The sequence below is a fragment of the Marmota marmota genome, unplaced genomic scaffold (assembly GCF_001458135.2).
Source record: "Marmota marmota marmota unplaced genomic scaffold, marMar, whole genome shotgun sequence".
Taxonomy (NCBI): domain Eukaryota; kingdom Metazoa; phylum Chordata; class Mammalia; order Rodentia; family Sciuridae; genus Marmota; species Marmota marmota.
Window position 1 is genome coordinate 11398448 of NW_025999943.1, and position 19536 is coordinate 11417983.

General features: G+C 36.5%; 1 protein-coding gene across 1 annotated transcript in view; it reads right to left on the reverse strand.

The window, feature by feature from the left end:
• Nucleotides 1-19536, reverse strand: part of Parp4 (poly(ADP-ribose) polymerase family member 4) — a 90457-nt gene that overhangs the window by 59738 nt on the left and 11183 nt on the right. Inside the window, exons 3-12 of the mRNA XM_048801460.1 lie at nucleotides 18942-19143; nucleotides 16490-16553; nucleotides 14860-14935; nucleotides 14015-14128; nucleotides 11744-11899; nucleotides 10218-10355; nucleotides 8548-8721; nucleotides 7309-7469; nucleotides 3127-3264; nucleotides 781-876 (exon numbers count right to left, since the gene is read on the reverse strand). Coding sequence (XP_048657417.1) covers nucleotides 781-876; nucleotides 3127-3264; nucleotides 7309-7469; nucleotides 8548-8721; nucleotides 10218-10355; nucleotides 11744-11899; nucleotides 14015-14128; nucleotides 14860-14935; nucleotides 16490-16553; nucleotides 18942-19143 — 1319 coding nt within the window. The remainder of the gene's footprint in view (nucleotides 1-780; nucleotides 877-3126; nucleotides 3265-7308; nucleotides 7470-8547; nucleotides 8722-10217; nucleotides 10356-11743; nucleotides 11900-14014; nucleotides 14129-14859; nucleotides 14936-16489; nucleotides 16554-18941; nucleotides 19144-19536) is intronic.

Consider the following 19536-nt stretch of genomic DNA (forward strand, 5'->3'; position numbering starts at 1 on the left):
AAGAGACTAGAAAGGAAGTGTCTGTCAGATCAGGCGAGGCGGGCAGCGACCAAAGGAGGCAGATTTAAAAGGGCCTCTGAACGAGGCTTCATTGAGATATCACTCCTGGGCAGAACTCGATCAGACCCACAGAATGGACAGGAGAAGGGTCTGAGGAGAAACCAAGTGGAAGCTCGACCAGACTGGACTTTCATGGGGCTCATGGCAGGAAGGGAAGGGCTTGGGACAGGAAAAGGTGTTTTTAGGGTCCCTTGTCCAGTTGGAGTTGGTCAGGGGAGTTGGCTGAACTCCAGGATTGGCCAGGGGGTCATGCTGATTGACAGGCGTTAGTCAGGAGATCTGGCTGATTGACAGGCATTTCCGCTGGCACCTGATTGATGTTCCTTTCCTGCGCGGGCTGCTTTGTTCTAAGTCGCCACTAAGTCACCACCAAGTCACCACCAAGTCACCATCGACCTAACAGTGTCCTGCCTGCATCCTATTTTAGCTGCATGTCCTGTGGCAAGATCTCCTATGTGTCCTTATCTGTTTCAGGATAATAAGAGGAGTTATTCCAAGGCACTATTGTGAGGATTCAGTGAGAAAATATATGTAAAAGCTCTTTGGAGAGTAAAAATATCTAAGATTATTTCAGATATAATTTCCTCAAACATTTATCATAAAAACCCTGCTTCTACATTACACTGAAAAAACTGATTGTTTTCAATGCTTGGTTTTGTGGGTTAAAAGATTCCTGGGGGATGAGAGTGAGTTACACGATTCAGGATAGAACATACTAACCTGAGAGAATCACTGAAATAAATCCCACTGCCAAGATTTCCAATGTCTGTTCTTTGCACGCCATGATCTTCAACTACTTTGGGTAAAAGTAACCCTCTGAAAAGGAAAGCTCATTATAATGACTTACTAGAAAAAAAATATTTTATTATAGCTTCATCAATTCAGCAGAGATAGGTGCTAATTAAAAAACATGACATGCATTTTTTAAAAATGGAAAAGTATAGTTTGCTTTTCATATCGACAGATCAACCAGCCACAGATTGAAAATATTCTGAAAAATATATAATTTAATTTGACTGAACATGAGCAGGCTTTTCTTCTTGTCATTATTCCTTAAACAATATAGTACAATGACCATTTATTTATTTATTTATTGGTACTGGGGATTGAACTTGGGGGAACTCGACCATTAAGCCATATTCCCAGACCTATTTTGTATTTTATTTAGAGACAGGGTCTCACTAAGTTGCTTAGTGCCTCACTTTTGCTGAGGCTAGCTTTGAACTCATGATTCTCCTGCCTTAGCCTCCCGAGTTGCTGGGATTATAGACATGTACCACTGTGCCTGGCCAGTACAACAATTAATATAACATTTATAGGGCTCTGGCTGAAGCTCAGTAGTAGAGTGCTTGCCTTGCAGGTGTGAAGCACTGGGTTCAATCCTCAGCACCACATAAGTCCATCTACAACTAAAAAATATTTTTAAAACATAACACTTATATTATGTTTGACATGTCATCTGGAAATGATTTAAAGTATATAGGAGGAGTTACATAGGTGCTACACAAATATGTCATTTTATACAGGACCTTTAGCATCCTAAGATTTTGGTATCTAAAAGGGTCCTAGAAGTAATTTCCTGAGGACAAAAAGGGGTGACTGTAATTCCCCAGAGGAGTTCCCCATGCCATTAAACTGCCACAAGCTATGGCTGGTTTCTCATCACTATCTTGATCAGTGCTGGGCTGCTAGCTACAGCTCCTGCTTCCTCCAGGTGAGGCTCCAGTGTAAAGTGCCAACTGCCTCTTTCCTCTGTAATGAAAGTTAAACCATAGTAATCTCTACAAAGGAAGGTAAAGGAAGACTTCTGTCTTTCATTATATATACATCTATTGAACTTTATACTAGGAAATTGAATTAATTTTATAAAATGGCTTTTGGTTTTGGGTCCTGTATAGAAAGGCCATTTCAGAGATGATTTTTTCCCATATTTTTAACTGGCACATTATAACTGTACATAATGGTGGAATTTGCTGTCATATATTACTAGATGTACAAAGATTATTTTTTTAAAAAAAATTCTTCCATTTTTTTATTTAGTTTTTTTTGGGGGGGGGCTTGTATATGCTAGGCAAGTACTCTATCTCTGAGTTACATCCGTAGTCCTTAAGTTTCTTCTTAAGTACTTAATTAAAAGATCTAAATGTACTCATAATTCTCCTTGCCCCTATAACTTCAGTTTCAGCCCTAATACTAAGTGGTTATTCAAAGAAAATAGAAAATTAGAGTTATGCTTTGGATCAGTAATTCACACTATCTCGGCACTCTAATTTCTAGACCTTCTTCTTTTTTTAAGTATTGGGCTATACTGAGACTTGATACACATGGAAAAGTTAGGGGATATAGAATTATTTTTATTCATATGAGATGATCTTGAGGGAGCAACACATACCTTTCTAACACATTTTTTAAATACATAATTTAAATTACATACTTAATTATTAAGTGTTTAATTTTCTCTAGAATATAGTAAGTTTGCTGTTTTTAACTTTATTTATTTATTTACTCTGCCAACTCTAAATATCTGCAAGATATCTACTGAACTTTTACTGTAAGAATTAAAAGAAAAACCTTGAGATTACAAAATTGTATTTTAAAACAAAGCAAAACAAAACAAAAAAAAATCATTATTAACTGAAGAAATCCTGAAATAACTCAAATGTCCATTGTCAAGAAACTGATTCAATGAATTTTATTTATTTATTTATTTACTTATTTGGGTACCAGGGATTGAACTCAGGGGCACTTGACCACTGAGCCACATCCCTGGTCCTATTTTGTATTTTATTAGAGACAGGGTCTCAGAATTGCTTAGCATCTCACTAACTTGCTGAGACTGGCTTTGAACTTGTGATCTTCCTGCCTCTGCCTCCAAGCCACTAGGATTACAGGAGTGTACCACTGCACCTGGCCATGCTTTTAACTTTAAAGATCCACATAGTTTATTTATTTTGTTGGTGCTGGGAATCAAAGACCCATATAGCTAGAAAAAAGTAGGAAAGGAAGTAAAACACTTCACATTTGTCAGTCTGAAATTTTCGTAAAATGAAGATGGTGTACCCTTACCTGGACAAGATTCCTACAATGTTTTGTACAGGAGATCCATGCAACAAGGACCTCACGTTGCCAAGTTTGCTCAAAAATTCTGTAGCTTCATTCACTCTGCCAACTCTAAATATCTGCAAGATATCTACTGAACTTTTACTGTAAGAATTAAAAGAAAAACCTTGAGATTACACAATTGTAAAAAAAAAAGCAAAACACAAAAAAAATCATTATTAACTGAAGAAATCCTGAAACAACTCAAATATCCATTGTCAGGGAACTGATTTAATGAATCACAACACAACATATTTTGGAAATACTATGCAGCCATTATAAAATCACATTCTTAGAAAATAGACAACAATATCTTACAAAGTTTACAGTAAAATACATATTTTTCTTCCAAAATAAAAGGGTTTATTGAGCCATGTCAGATTCTAGCCAGAAAAAGAAATGACTGGGTCCTGGGAAAGTTCCCAAAACTACCAGCAACAAGGACGTGTAGCAGCTAGAAAAATGTCCCTATAATAAAGTAGATCACAAAACTTTATGACAGTATGATCCCAAATTTTGTCAATTATACAATATACAGTATATATAGTTTCATTCATATACATATACATAGGTGTATATGTACATGAATACATGAATGAATGAACCCATGTAATCTGTTTTCTATGAAAACATTCACTCATTTAATAAGCATAATCTGTGATGAATATTATTTCCAATGCCTAAAAGAAAGTATAATATTCTTCCAGGTATTGAAAATAAGATAATATGGTCTCTGGCTTCATAGAGTTTACATTTTAATTAGAGAGACAAAGATTAAGTGTTACCAAATACCTTATTTAACAAGAGACTAAAGAAAGCAACCAGATTTAGAGAAAGAATAATTAGAAAAGTTACCCATTGGAGATGACATTTATTGGAATATGGCATAATACAATGTGTATTTTAAGATCTAACTGGGTTGTTATAGGAAAATGGGTGGATGGGTTAAGAGTGGAAAAGAATAGAAGACAGGTGTGGTGCTGCACACCTGTAATATTAGAGATGTGGGAGGCTGAGGCAGGAGGATTGCAAGTTCAAAGTAAGCCTCAGCAATTTAGTGAGGCCCTAAGCAATTTAGCAAGACTCTGTCTCAAAATAAAAAATAAAATAAAATAAAATAAAGGGCTGGGGATGTTGGCTCAGTGATTAAGTGCCCCTGGGTTCAATCCCTGGTACAAAAAAAAAAAAAGTGGAAAATAACATCTGGAAGGGTGTGGCAACAGAGTGGATAGTATAATGTGATCTAGACCAAAGATGGTACAGAGCAAATGAAAACAAGCTAATGGATAAAAGATACTTTGGAGACAGAATGGAGAGAATGTGATGATATGGAAATGAGGGACAAGGTGAGTCTGCAATGGATCCTGGTGTGTGTTATGGTTTGGATATGAGGTGTCCACCAAACATCCTGAGTCAATATAGGAATGTTGAGAGGTATAATGATTAGATAATAAGAGTTGTAAACTAATCAGTGAATTAATTCATTTAATGGATTAATAATTTGCTGGACTAACTGGGTGATAAAGTAGGCAGACAGGGCATGACAGAGGAAGAATGTCACTGGGGGCATGCCTTTGAAGTATATATTTCCTTGGTGCCTTGCATGTTCTCTCTGTTTCTGCTTCCTTGTCATTTTCTGAGCTGCTTTCTTCTGCTATGCTTTTCCGTCATAATGCTCTGCCTTATCTTGGACCCAAAGCAATGGAGTTGGCAACCATGGACTGAAACCTCTGAAACTGTGAGCTCAAAATAAACTGTGATGAAAAGCTGACTAACACAGTAGGCAACTAAGATGGGGAGGCACAGAAAGAGACTGGGGGGTACTGATGGGGAATTGTGGTGTGGGCTATGGAAGGGTACAAGACTTTATTGTACACTTTGTCCCAACCTCATGTTCATTGACATTGTTACCTGGACATTGGCTATGTATACCACAGAACTCAGCAAATGTTATCAATCAGGACATTAATATCAGAGAGTTGACTTACCAGCACCACTAGGTGAAAAGAAGAAAAAATAATTCAATCTACAAAATGTTCTATACCAAAATGTTGATAGTTATATTATCCCTGAATTATCTCTGGATGATGAGGTTTTTGGTGATTTTTAACTTTCTTCATAGTTTTACGTGGTTTCTAATCTTTTAGCAAAGGAAATTACTAGAGAAAATCAATATGAAGAAGTCCACAATGGAGGAGTGGCCAGGACCAGTTCTATGGGGTGGTAGAAAATTAGCTCTCAAAACAATTACAACAAAATCCCTGTGGAATCCCAATTTGTAGCATTTGCTGATTTCCATGGTGCAAATCCTCTCACCATGGTCAATTTTAAACTACTAATGGATTAACAACAATAACAAACAATTCAAAAATTTCAAATTTTTAATTTGACAGTGGTTCTTGTAAGCTGATACATATAGCTACATCACACCACCATTGGATCCAAGGGGTGTGCATGGCTGATAGAGGGTAAAACTGGCTTATGATTATGAGATCTGAGATATCATAAATGCTGCAAGGGGAAAGAAGGACCAGGTCAAGAAGAGTCAGTCCCTTCCTCTAGAATAATCAACTAAATGAGTTTCTGGACCATGACGCTGGGCCCATATTCTCAACCAATAGAATTCTCAGAGGTTGCAACATTCACTGAAGGCTTATCTGAGCAGCTGACCCATCATGTTTATTGTTATTATAGAATGCACATCAGCTTGAGACTATGGGCATGCACAGTCAGGAGGATGTAAATGGAAGTAATATTTAGGAATTCTATGATTCTTGATGTTTACTAGGTTTTCAACTATAATGGCCATGTTAGAAGCTGGCATAGCCATATTCCTATATGTTTAAATCTCAATTTAAGTGGATTTTTTCTGTTAATCCTTTTCAAAGAACAGACTTAAACACCTTTATATGTGTGTTTATTTTATTTTATTTTTTGTGGTGCTGGGGACTGAACTCAGGGCTTCACACATGCTAGACAGGTGCTTATCACTGAGCTATATCCCTAGCCCCTAAAATTTTTAATTTAATCCCCAAGAAGATGAAGTAACATTGAAATCAGAGTGGAATAGTAGGAAGCATTTACAAGCATGGGATACTCTCCTAGGCCCTATTATAAATACAGAAAAATCAACACAATTCACAATAGCTAAACTGTGGAACCAACCTAGACGCCCTTCAGTAGATGAATGGATAGGGAAACTTTGATACACACACACACACACACAATGGAACATTACTCAGCATTAAAAGAGAATAAAATCATGGCATTTGCAGGTAAATGGATGGAGCTGGAGAATACAATGCTAAGTGAAGTAAGCCAATCCCAAAAAACCAAAGGCTGAATGTTTTCTTTGATATGAGGATGCTGAATCATAATGACAATGGGGGAAAGCATGGGAGGAATGGGAGGAACTTTAGATAGGGCAAAGGGGAGGGAGGGAAAAGGAGGGACCAAGTGGGTAGGAATGATGGTGGAATGAGTTAGACATCATTACCCTAAGTACATGTATGAAGACATGAATGGTGTGAAAATACTTTGTGTACAATCAGTGACTTGAAAAGTTGTGCTCTATATGTGTAATATGAAATGAATTGCATTCTGCCATTATGTATAACAAATTAGAATAAATAATTTTTTAAAAATTATAAGTATTTATTTATACATATTGTACCAATATTAATTTCCTGGTTTTGACATTTTACTATAATTATATAAGATGCAACCAATAGGGAGAACTGGGTGAGGGACTCAGAAGTCTCTATATTATTTTCACAACTTCCTGTGAATCTGTACTCATATTTAAAAAGAGAAGAAAGAAAGAAAGAAAAAGAAAGAAACCAGAAGTTTTTTGGTGAATTAAATAAATATTTACGTAAAAAACATAAATAAATACAGAAGAAAGTAATCTATAATCACACCAAAGCTATCTTGTTACTGAGGATTAAATCCTCTAGGTAGTTATTCTGATCAGCTCATTAACAGACTCTCAAAGAGTATTACATCATAAAAAGATCCCCAAATAGCAAAATACAGACTGGATGTGTAGCTCAATGATGCAGCACATGCCTGCCATGAGCAGGCTCTGGATTGGATTCCCAGGACCACACATACATACATAAAAATCCAAAGATAGTCCTTCATGCTTACCTGTGATTATTCTGTAATATCTCTTTTCTAACCCAGGAAAATTCTTCAGTATTTGGTTCAATATATTCAATCTTGCATCTCAGAGCTCGGTATTTGGCAAGACAAGGTGGGTTGGGTTTGGACAAATGAGTTTCACAGACATTAACCATGTCTCTTATTAGCTATAGGCAGAAATGACACACAGATATAAGAATCACCAGATATCATAGCTAATATTTATATTACATCAACACTTTGTCAAAAAGATTGGGGAAAATCAATTTTCTCCCCAAAGCTTTTCATTAATATTCGCTGTTAGTAGTGTATTACAGTTAATAAAAGTCAGTTATGGTGGTGCACATCTATAGTCCCAGCTACTAGGAATGCTGAAGAAGAAAGATCACTTGAGCCCAGAAGGAGTTCAAGGTAAGCCTGAGCAACACAGAAAGACCCCATCTCAAAAATAAATAAAATAAAATGAAAATTAATAAAATTGCCTTACTGATAATAAAATGTAAATATACATTAATATAACATCATTGTTAATAAGTTGTTTGTAGATACATTATCAATTTAATCCTCATTACAGCACTGAGGTAGTTGTCCTCATTGTATAGATAAGGAAAGTGAGGCTCTGAGAAGTTAAATCAGTTATTAGAGATCTCAAATGGAAGCTGGGTGTGGTGGTGCATACCTGCAATCCCAGTTTAGGATGCTTAGGTAGGAGGATCATGAGTTTAAGACCATCCTGGGAAATTTAGCAAGGCCTTCTCTTAAAATAAAAATAAAAGGGATGGGGGTGTAGCTCAGAGGTAGAGTGCCGCAAGGTTCAATCCCCAGTACCACCAGAAAAGCAAAAGATCCCAGAGCAAGAAGGTGACAGTCATTAAAGGGAATCTCAGATCATTAGACTTCAAGTCCAATGCTGCTTTAAAAATTCACTTTGTGCTCCAAATGCAGGTGCTGTGTAGTCATGTACATAATGATGTTTCATTCAATGATGGACCACTTAATAGTAGTCCCAGAAGATCATAATGGAGCTGACAAATTTCTACCACTGAGTTGCTTAGTGCTTCCCTAAACTGCTGAGGATGGCTTTGAATTCAGGATCCTCCTGCCTCCGGCTTCCCAGCCATTGGGATTACAGGTGTGAGCCACCACGCCCGGCTTAATCATCATATTTTTAAAGAAGTTCCCCTAGCACATTTTATTTTATTTTTTTCCCCAACATATTTTAAATAGTTTATTTCAGAGGTTTACCTGACAGAGATCCTCCTTCTTAGTTAGTAGTCTCAGGTTAACTTCTTCAGTGACTGGATGTCTGTGAGGTATTAATCTGTAGAACTCAGTCATCATCTTTTGCAATTGTTCTGCTGTTTCTCCATTTTTCAGTGCTGTCTTTACTAGAAGGAGGATACCCTCTGCCTTGCTCACCTATAAATAGAAAGTAATATATACTTATTAAAATTAAATCTTGATAATCATAGAAGTGAGGGAACATAAAAAATATCTAAAATAATACTTGAACACATTACAACTATCAGTTTTCTACTGGACAGCTGCTGTTAATTTGGATCTTAAATGTCCCTCAAAGGCCCAGGTGTTAAAGCTTTGTTCCTAGGAGGTGTTATTGAGACATGGTGGAACCTTAAAGAGATGGGGGCTTAGTGGGAAGTGTTTCCGTTATTAGGGAAATGCCTTTGAAAGGGATTGTATGACCCCAGCATCTTCCTCGTTCTTTTTTGCATCCTGGATATGAGGTAAGTGGTTTTGTTTTGATAGGAATTCCTGACGTGATGTGCTACCTCACCATAAATCCAAAATGAAGGGACAATCAATCATGGACTGAAATAGCCAAAAGAAACATTTTCTCTTTATAAGTCAATTATCTCAGATATTTCACTGAGGTGATGGAAAGCTAACTCTGTCACCATAAAACAAACGCTAATCTCAATCTGTAACTCAGTTGTGACAATGATGTTATGGGGACTTTTCCAAAACTTGACTCAGCCTAACTAGAAGAAAGAACCAGAGTCTTGTATTTCTATATCTATCAGAGTCTTGTATTTCTATATCTATATGCACATGTATACACATATGTACATATAGATAGGAATACTAATACAACTGTGGGAGACTTGCTTTTCATATGAGAAATGTTGAAAGATGTCAGCATCAAACCAGGAACAAAACCCAACAGATCACATTCCTAATTATACAAGGGCATTATCAACTTTATCCCAGGAAACTCTTTTCTTTCTAAAATAAATTAGTTTAATTCCACATGGGAATATCTGTATTATTTTCATATAAGAACACAGTTACACAAGTTGCACCATTGGGGATATCTTATTTCATTGCTCTTTGAATTTCAATTACATATAATCAAGAAGATATTCACATTTTCTGTTTGTTTTGGGCGCATGCCTGCTTTTCCTAAGACAGTCAAAAGGTGGGGGCTGAGGCATCTAACTGGAGGCCAAGACTTTCCATGTGCCTCAGCCTGTTATAAATCTCTTGGCCCAAAGGATCAGGCTCCCTAATTAGCCAGCACCAATAGCCTGAAACTGTACAGACAGGGATGTCTAGTTTCCTGGGAAGCTTAGTGCTTCTTTTAGTGTTCCCTTTCCTCAGAATATGAAGAAAGAACAGTCAGGAATGAATTCCAGAACAATCTAATCAGCACACAAATTTGTTTTGAAAGACAGACTTTATTCAAAGAGAGAGAGAGAGAAAGAGAGAGAATTTTTCAATATTTATTTTTTAGTTCTCGACGGACACAACATCTTTATTTTATTTTTATGTGGTGCTGAGGATCGAACCCAGTGCCCCGCGCATGCCATCAGCACAAAATTTGAGGGTGATCATTTAAACTAAGAAACCAGAAAGCCAGTTCATCATGTTCTGTTTCAAAAACATATTTTACTTACATCATTGAGGCTAATCCTGTTCACTGGCTTGAGAAGTGTGTGTTCCAGATGGCCCAGAGCTTCTGCCCAAATCATCTCCACCAAATCACTCACCTCCTGGCTCAGGGTGCTTGAACTAATAACCTCCTCCAAAAGCAACTGCAACAACAAAATAACAAAGGGAATGGGGCTCAGGGATTGAGAACACCAGAGTTCAATTCCTGGACCCCAAAACAAGACAAAAGGCAAAAAACTAACAAAGCTGACAAAGGTGTTAGAAGAAATAATTCAGCATACTCAGCCAGATGTTATGGTTTGAGCATGTTTCCCTGAAAGCTGATGTGCTAAAAACCTAGTCCCCAGTTACAGTGTTGAGGTGGTAGAAATTTTAGGAGGTGGGGCCTGGTGGGAGGTGATTGTATTCAAGGGCAAGTAGAGATTTTTAATTTTCTCAGGGGAAGGAGTCTTGTTTCCCTTTCTACTTTTCTACCAAGCTGTGATGTAACCAAGGGGTCCCTTGCCAGGATGCTGATGTTACGCTGTTTGAACCTTCTGGCCACCAGAATTGTAAGCCAAATACACCTCTTTATCTATAAAGTACCCAATCTCAGGTTTTTTGTGATAACAGACAAAGACACCGGGTAATGCTTATACTCCAAGTCCCCTCTCTCCATCTCCTCCATATGTTCTTCTGTGAGTCTGTCCTCATCCCCATCTCTTTCTTCCCATTTTATTTTTCCTTGTATCTTTCCCTTTATACTATAAGCTTTGGGTCTGTCAGTGGCATGCAATACTAAGTAACTTGGGAGGCTGAATCAAGAGGACCACAAGTTTGAGGCCAGCAACTTAGCAAGACCTTGTCTCAAAAAAGAAAAGAGAAATTGGGGGACTGAGGATGTAGCTCAGCAGTAGAGCACCTCTAGGTTCAATTCCCAGTATCACAAAACAAGCAAACAAACAAATATCCCATATGTAGTCAGGTTTAAGGGTCCTTGACTCATAGTTTAGACTAGAAATAAATCTTTTAAAAGCCATGAGGGTTCATTGTTGAAATAAGTATGAAGCAAGCAATCAATCTCATGGCTTGTCCTGGAACTCATTTCCCCATCAGCTTATTTTTAAGAGAGAGAGAGAGAAAGAGAAAGAGAGAGAGAGAGAGAGAGATTTTTTAATATTTATTTTTCAGTTTTCGGTGGACACAACATCTTTATTTTATGTGGTGCTGAGGATTGAACCCAGCGCCCCGGGCGCCCATGCCAGGCGAGTGCATTTCCACCTGAGCCACATCCCTAGCCCCGCCCATCAGATGTTGTGCCTTTCTGTGAACTGACCATTCCTTTTCTTAAATCTTCATCCTTCATCTTTGCTCCTGCCAGTTTATTCACAATAAAGAAAACATTTCATATTAAAAATATTAAATCAGGCTGGGGATATAGCTCAGTGATAAAGTGCTTGGCTAGCATGCACAAAATCCTGGGTGTAATCCCCTCATTTTCTGCATACATGATCTAATCAATAACATTAAAAAAAGTATCATTCAGTCTTACTGCTTGCAGTTTTTCAGATGCTAATTGAGTTGCTTCAGGTGTAAAATGTTCTCTGAGCAGAAATCCTTGATTCTTTAGCTCTTCGATGTAATTTTCATAATATTCACTTGCATCTGCAGAGGTTTTCTTTATAGTGTCTTTGTAGTGTCTTCTAGTCTGTGAATTAAGTAGATAGCAAAGGTACAGTAACTTATTAACACACCCATATTTTTATTAGTTTTTAAATTCTAACTTGTTGTATATGACAGAACACATTACAATTCATATTACACATATAGAGCACAATGTTTCATATCTCTGGTTGTACACAAAGTAGAGTCACACCATTCATGTCTTCATACATGTACTTAGGGTAATGATGTCCATCTCATTCTACCATCTTTCCTACCCCCATACCCCCTCCCTTCTCCTCCCACTCCTTTGTCCTATCTAGTGTCTGTCTAATTCCAACCCCCAACCCCCTCATGAATCAACATCCTTATATCAGAGAAAACATTTGGCATTTGTTTTTTTGTTTTTGGCTTACTTCACTTAGCATTATAGTCTCCAACTCCATCTATTTACCTGAAAATGCCATGATTTTATTCTCTTTCAATGCTGAATAATATTCCATTAACACACCATCTTTTTTTTTAAATTTATGTCCCTGCCATTAAGGAATTTAAAAACTCTTTTTCTGAAAGAATTACTTAAATCTTATCTTTTGTTTTTCACCAAACAGCCTAAAACCTGGAGGTAAGGGAGAAAAAAGCCTGAGCAGACACAACAGAGAGAAGGGACCCATTGGATTCTTTCAATTAAGCACTCATTCAAAGTCTATAGACTCTTGTTTTACATACTTACTATTCCAATGAACCTTCAAGTGTGACTTTCCAGCTTTTTAGAAATGAGAAATATAAATTGGGACAAGGAAAGAAAAAAATACCTCATGAAGGAATCTTGTTAGTGACAGAAACATAGTGAAAATGAAATGATAGTTTGCAGCAAGGAAAAAATCAGAGAAGCTATTAGGTTGTATAAACAAATGTTAAAGGCTCAGAACAAGGGATTCTTTGGAATGGCACAGATTCTGCCCTCATTCTTAACTGCCTACAGACATGGCATTTTTCTGCTTTTCTTAGAAACCCCTGCTCCTTGCCGGGCACAGTGACACACACTAATCCCAGTGGCTCAGGAGGCTGAGGTAGGAGAATTGAGAGTTCAAAGATAGCCTCAGCAAAAGCAAGGGGCTAAGCAACTCAGTGAAACCCTGTCTCTAAATAAAATATATAATATGGCTGGGGATGTAGCTCAGTGGCCAAATGTCCCTGAGTTCAATCCCCGATACCACCCCCCAAAAAAGAAGAGAAATCCCTGCCCCATTGTGACAAGTTATCCTAACATTAACCCCAGAGAACACAGAAGAGTTTGCCTCAAATGGGAGTCCTGGTATCATCATAGGTGTTGGGCAAGTCTGACTGGGGGTGTGCAACCCCAGAGGGAAGTCACACTACTCATGACCCTGGTAAGCTATCTTCCCAGATAGGTGGCTGCAGGACACCTCTGAAACTTGCAAAAAAGAAGTGTATGTTCAAATCATTCCATTTAAAAAGGTAGATGCTCCAGTTTGGATCTTGAATGTCCTTCAAAAGCCCATGTGTAAAGGTTTGGTCCTCAGAGTAGTGCTAGTGAGAGGTTAATAGGATGGAGCCTAATAGGAGGTCCTTAGGTAACTGAGGGAGGAGTTCTTGAAAAGAGATTGTAGAACCCTGGTCTCTTTCTTTCCTTTATTGCTTCTTGTCATAAGGCAAACATTTGTGCTCTGCCACACTCTCCTGCCAAGATGTGCTGCCTCACCACAGGCCCAAAGCAACAGGGTTCATATATTATGGACTGGAACCTCCAGAACTATAAGCCAAAATAACTGCGTGTGTGTATGTGTGTGTGTGTGTGTGTGTGTGACAGAGAGAGAGAGAGAGAGAGAGAGAGAGAGAGCGCACAGTGTTTGGGATTGAACTCAGGGCTTTATGATACTAGGCAAGCACTCTATCACTGAGCTATATCCCAAATCTTTTCATAAGTTAATTATCTCAGGTATTTTTTTATAGTGATGGAATTTAACAGAATTTTGGGAAATGTTTATCTGAATGCTTTTATCAAGACAGGCAAGCTGGAAAAATCCTCTTCTGAAGAGAAGCTCTTTTTAAGCAGAAAAAGTTTAGCAGTTGGCTGGTTTCTTAATGAGTTTCAAGGAAACTAGTTAGCAACAGGAATCAACATAAAGAATTTTACCTGCCCACCATCAGCCAGGAGGAAATGTGCAGATACCAGAAAAGGACAATCTCCAGGCTCCAGGGTGCACTGCAGCTCCACCACAGCTGTTTCTTGGCCTCCATCCACTCCTACCTGGAAAACAGGGCACACTTTCAGAAACTGCCCTAGAGAAACAAGCAGCCACATACCACATATGAAAATGTTGATTAAAATTATGATATAATACATGCTCATTTAGAGATGTAATTTAGAAAAGTACAGAAAAGAATCAAGAAAAAAATAAAAATCATCTGAAATCTAACTATAGAGATAAAATCATTATTAATATTATTTCCTCTTCTATTTTTTTCTACATATGTTTATACTACACCACTCTTCGTATTTTCCTTACCAAAGGGGGGAATGTTACTTTCAATTTATATTTTACTAAGATATCTAAAAAAAAAAACAGATGTATTAATTTGAAGGCAAGTATTGATTTTCATTTGTGTGATTTTGTCAATTTTTTTTTCTTTTAAATATAAAAGGAACAGCAATTCAATATGGCATAAATACCTGGTATCAATCTAGCCTTGGAAAGTATTAATGACATAAAGGAGGACTTTTATTTTTAAGGCCATTATTAATATTTTATATTCTTAAAATCTGTAGTATGAGCATGCATTACTTTTATAATAAAACACTAAAATTTTTAAACATTCTTTTTTTTTTTTGGATGGGTAAAAAAATCAACTCACATGTTTGGGAATATATGGTACACAGAGGTGTGAAAAAATTTTCAAAGCAATGAGAAAATAACTGAATAGCAAAGTCACTCAGAAGATAAGCAATTTCTTTTTTCTAAATAGAAATCAGACTCTTACTTTTTCTAATGTGTTATATTTTGCAACTTCAAAATCTTGAGGAAAATAAGGAATCTCATCATTTTCTTCATAAAACCTGAAATTTGTAAAAATTAGAATTTTAACATTAAAATGGATTTTTAGGTTAAACAAAAATTTAAAATAAATGTCCTAATTCTATATGAAATTCAAATCTCTAATGCGCTCTTTGGTATTCTATAAATTGTTAATCTAGAATTTGGTATTCTAGAAATTGTTAAAATATCATAGGAAGCTAAAAAGAAAAAAAGGGAAGAAAAAGGTGGGAGGATAATATCATGAAAATGAAAAGGAGAACAGTGGGGTAGAGGAAGGGGACAGAGAAGAAGTGAGGAGGAATGGGTAAGAGGAATGACTGCAGAATGAAATTGACCAATTTATATCACATGAATATATGAATACATCACAATGAATTCTACTTTTATGTGTACTTGTAATGCACCAATTTAAAAAGCAATAAATAAATAGAAGACCAGTGGATCAATGAAAGGGAATTGTACTCAAGAGACTTAGGCAGGAGGGTCATAAGTTCAAAGCCAGCCTCAGCAACTTAGAAAGGCCCTAAAGCAACTTAGTGAAACTGTCTCAAAAAAAAAAAAGGGACTGAAGTTGTGGTAAAGTGACCTGAGTGCAATCTTCAGTTAAAAAAAAAAAAGAGGAGGAGGAAGAGGATGACGATGAGGAGGAGGGGAAGAAGAAAAAAGGGAATGGTGCATTTTTAGGGATACTATGTGATAATTCAAGACTTGTATACAATGTGTAATAATCAAATTGGCGTAATTAGCATTTCCATCTTTCTCTGCACAATTTTCCCCCTGATGCTCAGAATTGAACCTGAGGGTGCTCTACCACTGAGCTACACCCCTAGACCTTTTTAAGGTCTATTTTGGACAAGATCTTACTAAATTGCCTAGGCTGGTCTAGAACTTATGATCTTGCCCCAGTCTCCTGAATTGTTGGGATTACAGGTTTCATCTGCGTGATTCTTGAGCTCTGATGTTGAGGAATGCATGCACCTGCACTGGAAGGCAGGGGTATGCTCCAGAAGTAGAGAAGAAAAGACTAGTCTGGAGATAGGCCACTGTATTTGGTTGGCATTCTAACCCTCAGCAATGGAATCTTTCTTCTCAGGACCACTGTCAACTCCTCTTTAAAATAAAGGATGAGAAAATAAATTCTTATCATCTATACTTTTAACTTTAAATTTTGTTCTCTTTTAACACTATTATTAATACATACAATCTGACCAAAGGTGATGGCTAATTAACACTGCTATTTTGAGTATGCTTTAAGAAGCCACATATTCCACTTAAATAAGGTCATTGTTATTTCCATTTTTTATTCTAAAGGCTATTCAGAAAGGTAACATATTGAATAGGCTGTGCTAATCTAACTACCAGTTGAGGACTTTTTTTTTTAAATCAGTAAACTTAATACTTATATCCAATATTATATAATACTGAGAAGATAAAAATAATTATCACTATATAAGTTGAAGTAAAAAGTCAAATATGAACTTATTAAGGAGTTAGATAAGGAATATAAAATAATACAGAAGGCTACAAGTAGTATTTCAATACTATGCTTGAAGTTTACAAAATATTTGGTTTACTCAGTGTCTTCCACATTTTTCTTCTCCGAGGAATTGTCCAGGGATAGATCATCTGTTTTCACTTCTAGAATTAAAACAAAACACTTGTTTACTACTCAAAGGTTTATTGTAATCAACTATTAACCTAACTGCTGAAACTGTTAAGATTCTTAAATATGGGGCATATTTGCTATGAAATTCTATTTTTAGTTGTCCTTAAATATATATAGTTATAACTATACAAGTGGGAAAAGGGAAACATGTAAAATACTGAAAACATAGTGGGTATATGAGGTCTAATATGATTTATATTATTGAAACTCACTGATAGTCATGCAATTTTCAAATAGCACTTTTCTGAGGATCCCGGAAAGCATAGTTAAGAAATATATTTCTGTTTTTTAAAATATTTTTTTAGTTGTAGTTAGACACAATACTTTTATTTTATTTATTTATTTTTATGTGGTGCTGAGGATTAACCCAGCACCTCTCATGTGCTAGATGAGCACTCTACTGCTGAGAGCCCCCAAAAATATATTTCTAATATACTTCAACATCAAAATGATTTCCAGTGTCATAATGGCACAAATGAAGGGGTTGGGAATGTATTAGTTTAGAATAGGGAAATTCAAGGTCTTCATGTGAATTTTTGCTTCTTATTTTTCTTATAGAGGAATCATAACATTATCTTTAGAACTATGATAAATAGGAATAACATTTTTTTCCCATTGCCAGGAATTGAACCCAGGGCCTCAGGAATGCTAAGTAAGTGCTCTACCACTGAGCTCTACTCCCAATCCCAGTCAGGAATGGTGATGCATTCCTGTAGTCTCAACCACTCAGGAGGCTGAGGGTGAGGATCACTTGAGCCCTGAGTTCAAGGTTAGCCAGGATCACACAGCAAGACCCTGTCTCAAAAAAGAAAAAGAATGAAAAAGATCATCCATTAGTGTATTTATAGTAACTCTGAATCCGAACAGATAATTATGTATATTGAATGACATGTTTTTACTGTAAAAGGAGTTTCCTACCCTATTTCTGTTTTAGCTATCATTTTCTGAGACAGTAGAAAGACTGGTGAGTGTAGCAGCATTTCTGGACAAAATGCTTGTCTAAAGAGGTTTTTCCCCTGCCAAAATTATTTTGTTTTGTTTTTTTGCTGCAATTAAACCCACAGTCTTATGTAAGTTAGGCACATACTCTACCACTGAGCTACACCCTCAATGCCCAAAACATTTATTGTGATATCTAATATATATCTGTTTTCTTTTTTTGTTTTTTGTTTTTTAGGTATTGGGGATTGAATCCAGGGATGCTTAACCACTGAGCTACATCCCCAGCCCTTTGTTATTTTTTGTTTTGAGACAGGTTCTTGCTAAGTTGCTTAGGGCCTGCTAAATTGCTGAGGTTGGCTTTGAATTTGTGAGCCACTGGGATGACAGGAGTATGCCTGGCTCGTGTGTTTATTGTAAATTAACATTTATCAGAACTGATTGATTTGAAGTTTTGTTTATTTGTTTTGTTTTATTTATTTTGTTTGCAATACTGGGAATTGAACCCAGGAATGCACTACCACTGAGCTATACCATCCTTTTTTATTCTTGATTTTGAGACAGGGTTTGCTAAATTGCCCTGGCTGACCTTGAACTTTCAATTCTCCTTGCCTCAGCCTCAAGATGCTAGGATTACAGGCTTGTGCCACCTCACCTGGCTGGTTTGTTTTTGAGACAGAATCTTGCTATGCTTTCCAGGCTTGTCTCTGGGTTTAAGTGATCCTCCTGCTTTAGCACACTGAGGAGCTGCAATTACAGGCACTGGCTACCATTCTTAGCAGAACTGCTTGATTTTTTGATGTAACTCATGAGATGTGCATTTCTCTATATTCAAAAGCTTTCTTCTTGGCCAGACTACAAAATAAAATCTAGTTTTACAAATGAGATATGTTTCCTTTGGGGAGATCATCTTTTGTAAGAAAGTTCTTTAGCATTATGCTTGTCATAAAATTTCCAGTCATTAAGGTGTGGTGATAACTTTTTAACAAAAAGGCTTTTCCCCTTCTCAGTTAAAATTACACTGCAAGTTTTCTGAGATTATCAGTAATTATGCAGTCATTTTGAATCTGAACAAACTAGACTGGATACTGAGAAATCTATTTATCTTGCTAAATTAGTCTTTCATCCTCCACTACTTGTTTTCTGAGGTAATAAGAAGCCTAATTGTTTTTATAGTTTCTCTGGATAATTCTCTATCTCTTTTGCTGTTTTTTTTTTTTTTTTTTTGTGTGTGTGTGTGGTCCTGGGGATTGAACCCATGGCCTTGTGTGTTCAAAAAAAGCACTCTACTAATTGAGCTAAATCCCCAGCCCCTTTGTCTATCTCTTTGAGAAACCAAATATCTACAATAGCATCTAAAAATATTAAATATAATTTATTAATATATTAATAATTAATTAAATATACTATGAAATGCTTACCAGAACTGCTTGCCTTTTCCTCAGGAGATGGTTTGATGTCACATGACTTACTAGGATCATAATTTTTCACATCCAAGAGTCTCCTTTCTTTGATTGAGTCCCATATAAAATCTGGGCTTGTAATATGGACATGGTTCTTTCGGATGGCATTCAGTTGATACTGACTAAGAACATCAGCATTATCTAAGATTATATGTGTGCACTAAAGAAAAAAAGAGTCAATCCATTATGTATTAGTAAAAACAAAATTTATGTACATTTTTGTCTCTGCAATTTTCACCCTTACAAAAATCTTGTTTTAATGACATCTGTAATATTTTTCCTCAGAACTTGAAAAATTTTGCAAATAATATAATTTATAGTTACATAAAAATGTTTGAAAAATCAGCAGGTTTTTAGGGCTGGGTTGTAGCTCAGTGGGAGAAGTGCTTGCCTCACACACGTGAGGCCCTGGGTTCAATCCTCAGCACCACATAAAAATAAAATAAAGATGTGGTGTCCGCCGAAAACTAAAAAATAAATATTAAAAAATTCTCTCTCTCTCTTTAAAAAAAAAAAAGTTTATTGTGGGGCTGGGATTGTGGCTCAGAGCTAG